The 6,336-nt window shown below is 40.9% G+C and overlaps 1 protein-coding gene across 1 annotated transcript in view; it reads left to right on the top strand.

Annotated features, from left to right (window-relative positions):
* Window positions 1-1,300: 1,300 nt before the first annotated feature.
* The window catches only part of ROS1 (ROS proto-oncogene 1, receptor tyrosine kinase), a 95,677-nt gene continuing 90,641 nt past the window's right edge, over window positions 1,301-6,336 (top strand). Inside the window, exons 1-3 of the mRNA XM_072965934.1 lie at window positions 1,301-1,384; window positions 1,617-1,676; window positions 3,372-3,398. Of these exons, the coding sequence (XP_072822035.1) occupies window positions 1,301-1,384; window positions 1,617-1,676; window positions 3,372-3,398 (171 nt within the window). The remainder of the gene's footprint in view (window positions 1,385-1,616; window positions 1,677-3,371; window positions 3,399-6,336) is intronic.

Here is a 6,336-nt window from a genome sequence, read left to right as displayed (position 1 = left end):
TGAAATAGGGTCTCTATTTTAAAGGACTCTCAACCTTGCAGGAGAGACGCATACATAAAACCATGGCCAGACAGCATCGTAAGAGTCAGAACAGTGATGTGTGTGAGGGGCAAAGAGAATACGCAAGAGGAAAAGCACCTTGCTTGCCTGTGTGGCCTTTGAACTAAAACTAGAAAGATGGAAGAGTTTTCTAGAAGGACTAGAGAGGAAAGGTACACCACTCAGAGGGAACCCTTTAAGCCAAGACACAGAGTTTGAGGTAGGCTGACTTGTGCAGGAAACTAGGAGTATTTCAGCTTGCTTTGAAGACGGGGTGTGTGTGTGGAGGATGGGAGGTGGAAGACGAGGTTGGTGGGGCCAGATCATGGAGAGCTCTGGGTATATACCATGGTGGTAATTTGGTTTTCAACTACACACAGAGTTTTAGGTAAGAGAAGGGTATGATTCCATTTTGTTTTGAAAAGATCACTCCAAATGTGGAAACAAGAGAGGTCCCTCATGAGGCTGCTGGCCAGCAGTGGCAGGCACAGAAAAGCAAGGGCAGTGAGTGAGCACGGAACCCAGGTGGAGACCAGGTAATGAGGAAATGAGTCAGCAGGACTTGATGATGGATGAATTGTCCTGGCAGAGTGAGTGGGATGATGGAAAGGGAAGCCCCCTGATTCCTGGCTTGGGCGTCTCCGGAGACTGAAACACATTAATGGGAAACACAGGAGCAAGAGCAAGGTAGAGGGTAGAAAGTGAGGAATTTGATGGTTCCTATGCTGAATCTGAGGTGCCTGTAGGGACTTAATTGGAAATGTTTCACAAGGAATTGGAAATCTGGGTCTGCAGCTCAGGAGGGAGTCTCAACTGAAGTTCCAATTTGTGAGGTATTGACACTTCGGATGGTTGAAGCTGAGGTGGTGAATGAGCTCACTCTAGGAGAATTTAAAGAGAGAAGAGAAAAGGTTGAGGATAGGACACAAACACAAAAGAGGTGGGGAGAGGGAAAAAGAGATGGCAAAGCAGAAGGAACGGAGATAAAGGAGAAGGGGATCCAGGTGTCATTGTGGCCTGTGGATGGAACAGTCAACACAATCACAGGAACAGACCTATCAGGTAAGGGGAGGAGGAGCCAGTCTAGTCTGCCCAATATGAGCCCAGGGCAGCTCTGGGAGAAGGTTTCCAGGGCAGCTGTGGGCTGAAAGCTAGCTAGTGGGCAGCCAACTTCCCAAACTGTCCACCCATTTAGGTTTTGATATGCTGCTTTCTGGCTGTGTCCCCGGCTTTGAGTTTTGCATGTTGGGTGAGGACACTCATGGACCTGTATGATCTGCCTGACGCCATGCTGTCCTGGACTTTATCTTCTGCCAAACACCCAGTGGACCATGTGTCCCTGAAGGTCAGGTGCTCCCTGGGATCTAGGTCTTCCTGCCCCAGGCTGGACTCCACTCGGCAACCCTGCTCCCTGCAGTGAGCCACACCATGACCTACTCTGTAGAAACGACAGCTCTGCTTAGAATCCCAAAGGCCCTGATCTTTTGGAGGCCAAAGTTTCTTTGGTAGAGTTCTATTTAGAAAACACTTTCAGGTGACAAGAAAAAGTCACGATTGCCTCTTACTGTCTCTTGTAGTGCATCCAAGGATGTCATTTTTGGAACTCCGCAGATCAGGAAAACTGTGCTTTAAAGTGTGTAAGTACTAATTATGTTTCTGTTTTGATATTAATGTTTCCATCAAGAGAAACGTTCTCCAGGAGGTTTCCGATTTGAGTTTCCATTGGCTTTCAATGAGTTTGCTGGACTCTAAAGCAAAAGTACGATTGCCTGAGTAATACACAATAATGGAAAAAATAAGATCAACATTATTAATGCAACTGGAGACCAAGGGAAGTTAATGTGAGCCATGGAACCCAGGGATGCCCAACTGCTCCAAATTATAAAGGCCTTTTAGCAGAATGTGAGGTATTTGTTAAATTTCCTAGTCCTGCACTTCTCAAATTTTACTATGCAAATAACTGGGAATTTGTTAAAATGCAGATTCTGATTCAGTAGGTTTGGGGCCGGACTTGAGAGTGTACACTTGTAACAAACTCCCAGGTGATGCAGTGCTGGTGGTCTCCAGACCACACTTTGGATAGCAGGGTCCTAGGTCACGTTCAGAGTTCTGCAGGGAACATGGTAGCAATCTAATTCAGAGGTCAAACACCTAGGTTTATTATACTTTGTGTGGAAAATCCATGCCCCAATACTTTTTCATTTTTAATTTATCCTGGCTTTGCCACCTAGTGTATGACTTCATTAAGGTGCTTCACCTTTACTTTCCTCATTAATAAATTAGGATAATAATCGAATCTCCCTCCTAAGCATAGTGCCTAATAGTCTATAATTATTCCAGTCTCATGAATAAGAATTTTATAGTTTAAAAGTGGGTTGCTTTGTTCAGGTTGTTTAGGTCAGAGATTAAGTCAGGATCATGGTCGCCTTGGGTAATATCATTTTCCATTAATGACTCAAATAATAGCATTGAGATTTAAATAAGGACATTAACATCTCCTTATATATAGTCCTCATAGCTTTTCTTGTGTAGCGCATCCTCGCTGATTTCCATTATGGGAGTCACTCATGCCCACGCTCCTGTTTGTGACTGTGTGCTCCATACTGGAAATTACCAAAAGATGGAGCAGGAGCTGTCTGGATTTGTGAAATATTATACAGTCCAGAAAAACCTTTACCTCTCCTTACTAGCACGTTGTGTGAACGGCAATTTAAATCATTATCTGTCTAATTATGTGTTTAATATCTTTTGCAACACAAAACAGATCTCTATCAGGGCAGGACCGTGAGGGCAGATACTCTCTGTCTTGTTCACACCGCATCCCTCACACTGAACACAGCGAGGGGCACGTAGCAGGTGCTCAAGCAGCCTGTGCCAAGTGAATGGCTGGGAAGAACCATTTGTCCCCGGAAATAGTCCAGGAAGCAGAGTGGATGCTAGCGTGGTCAGTCTGGGCAGAGGAACCTCGTGGCCTTTCCTAGCCAGAGCAATGCATGGTTTTCATTTTGGGCTCTGACAGTCCAGGCCCTGGCCACCAGCCCTTCATTCTCTAACCTGGTCCGTCACAGATAACCTCTTAGTTGACTGGAATGTTCTAACTGACATCATGTGCCCCTGTTTTTCCAATGATGCAGACAACATAATGTACAGTAGCCTTCTTGAATGGAAAGGCCGTCTCTGGGTTCCCTTGCTTTTGATCGTTTTTTATTGATTATTTTGTCAATGGTGGGGCAAGAAATTAATTTGGAAGAAATGCCTGGCTAAGTGTCATGAAAATTATTTACAACTTTAAAGATTTTAAGTAGTTTTACTTTCCTCTTTTGTCTATGCAGAATGATACCTATGCTGCTGTTAGTGAGGTGAGTGGCGATCGCTTACAACAAAGATGTCATCAAACCCCATTTCTCTCTTGTCCTGTTAAAATAAGAATGAAGAAAACTGAGTCCTTCTCAGTGCACCTGAAACGTTCTTCCTGGGAGTGCTCTAACTCTGGTGTAAGAAAGACTGCCTAATTCCATGCCTGACACCTTGCTGTGTTTTCTAACTCTGTGTGCATGTGTACAATGCATATGTAAATGTGTACAGATGTACGTACACAGACACATTACACACATACACATATATTACTCTAATCTGGTTTGAAAGGTCTGACTTCCTGAAATCTGGGTGGGAGAGGCATCGGGAGGAGAGGAAAAGGCACATAGAGCGACGCCCTTCTCTCTGCTGATTTCATTCCTTCCCCATACAGCCTTCGTGCTGTCATTAAACACAGTGCATTAAAAGAGAGCCCTTTAGTTGCAATGTTCTTCCTTATTCAACAAACTCCTTTGATAACATTTTGAAACAGAACTTTAAAAAATTTCAACTAATTAATTTTCCTCCTGCTATGGTAATAAAGGATCTCCCGCGGACTCTGGCGGCCCAGGGCTCTCCTCGTTCCCCCCGCCGGCCCTCCCCTGCAGAGCCCTCCCCTGCACTTGGCTTTCTCCTTCCTGGGGATTTTGATCTTTTCTACTCAGTCTTCCTGAACTAAACTTTCCTGTCCTAGATTCCACACCCTTCAGAATTTGTTTTATATTATTTGACAATAAGCATTTATGATGAAACTACATTCTTTCTCAGTTTGAAATCTATGCCATCTTCTATTTAATATATCCTTGAAACCAGAGAACAGAACTATCCTATCTTGCTTGAGGAAGAATTCCAGATTGTCATTCATTAGTAAAATAGAAAAATTCCCTTTCAATAGAAAATGAAAATTTTGAAAAGCTAAATTGGAATATTTTCTCAATATTCTGGGGTGAATTTTCCTTGCAGGTAGAAGGTGATGGGGTTGGCTAAGAAGAGATAAAACAGACTAGAAAATTTGCCCTGTATGTAAATAGACAATTAAAGCACTTTCCTGATTGAGATTAAAAAGAAAAAAAAAAAAACTGCCTGAGGACCCTTTTATGTGATTAAAACAAAAGTAGTTCAGACTCTGTGAATTCTTAAATTCAACTTCCTTTAGATTGTCTCCAGGTAACTTGAGTTTGAGAAACACTGAGTAACTTCATTTGAAATCTAATTCTAATGTTTGGAGATTGGAGAGAAAGAGGGAGGGAGAGAGAGAGAAAAAAGGAAAGCCAAATCAATAACTTTGCCTCCACTTGTGATAACATTTAAACTCCTTAGAGCACAAACTTCTAGTTGTAAGATTAACAGGTTCCAGGGATCTAATGTACAGTATGGTGGTTATAGCTAATAACACTGTATTATATACTTGAATGTTGCTAAAAGAGCCACCTTAAATGTTCTCATCATAAAAAAGAAATGGTAATTATGTAATGGGATGAAGGTGTTAGCTAAAGCTATGGTGGTAATCATCTCAATAAAGCTGGAGAAAAATACAAGCTTCACCAATGTAAACAAAACAAAAAGATTTAACCCCCTAGATAGATCAGAATTGCATTATCTATTTTCCCCTGAAAAAGTGCAGGAAAAATAGGCCCACAGTTCCCCCAATAGTCAGGACTAGCTGTATTTCCAAATAAACATCTCCTTTCTTCTTCCTCAGTTTTCTTTCTTGAAAAAAAAAAAATCCTATGTTAATGATAATTTTGCTGCCATTTGGCATATTTACTCTCTGCAGTTAATTCATATGTTGAATGTATTTTACTGAAACCCGCAAAGAAGATGTGAAAAGTATACTAAACCCTTACGTGACATAATCCTGAGTCCAAATTGAGGTATTTAAATTAATCCTTAACCAAGCAAACCTGGGCTCATCAGGCTCCACTTCCTCTGAGTGCACAGATCAAACATGGGGCAGCTAAGTATTTGCAAATTACAGCCCTTCTCTACGTAGATGTTCAGGGCAAATGCACTGTGTCAGGGTCTCCACTATTATCATGAGAAACAACAGCATGTTGTCCTAGGTATTATAATTATAAACTGAATGAGAGCAGAAGATTGATCATGATTATGTTGTAGTTTTACAACGTGTGCCTTTCCCCCAAGAATTTCCCCCCCCCATAACTATTGTTAACGCCTCTGTTAAAAATTGCAGGAAATTTGTGTCTCAGTCATCAAAATGTTTACTCAGTTCACCACCATTAGGTTTTTGCAGACCTTAAAATTTAACAGTGGTACTGAGACCTCCATTGAAATGTTCATTAAAGCTTATAGTTCATTTTCAAGGAAGGCATGAATATAAGAAATAAATAGGCATAATTTTAGGCTAGAGTTTTAGGTTATTAACTCACTAAACTTTTGACTAAGGTGGAAAACAAAAATTGCATTGTTGAGCTCAGTATTTTGTCAAACCAGGGGGTGTCACACATTAGAAGGTCATGAAATCAGTTTTGTGAATAGAGTCACAATAAACAAAATGAAATAGAACATGTAAGATTATATCACAGGTACGAAATTTCCTTTGTGGTTGAAAACATTCTAAAATTGGATTGTAGTGATGCTTGTACAATTGTACAATTTGACTATACTAAATACCACTGAACTACGTGCTTTAAATGGGTGGATTTCGTGGTTTGAAAAATATATTTCAATAAAACTATTTAAAAAGGGAAAAAGGGTACTGTTTCAAGAATGTGTTTTTCCTCCAACATGTATGTGTGTACTAAGTTTTTGGAAGTATCTTGGAATTTGGGACACGGTCAAAAAAGTTTGAAAGGGTATTGTTCTAATCCCGCTAGCAAATGGGAACTTCTTAGTATTACAGTTGAAATACTTGATATACAGGTAAACTTATGTATCAGACTTTCATATTTCAAAATTTAGTTGAAGCTTATCAGCAAAAGC

Source organism: Vicugna pacos, chromosome 8 (genome assembly GCF_048564905.1).
Source record: "Vicugna pacos chromosome 8, VicPac4, whole genome shotgun sequence".
In the NCBI taxonomy this organism is placed as follows: Eukaryota; Metazoa; Chordata; class Mammalia; order Artiodactyla; family Camelidae; genus Vicugna; species Vicugna pacos.
This window is presented reverse-complemented; position numbering and strand designations above follow the sequence as displayed.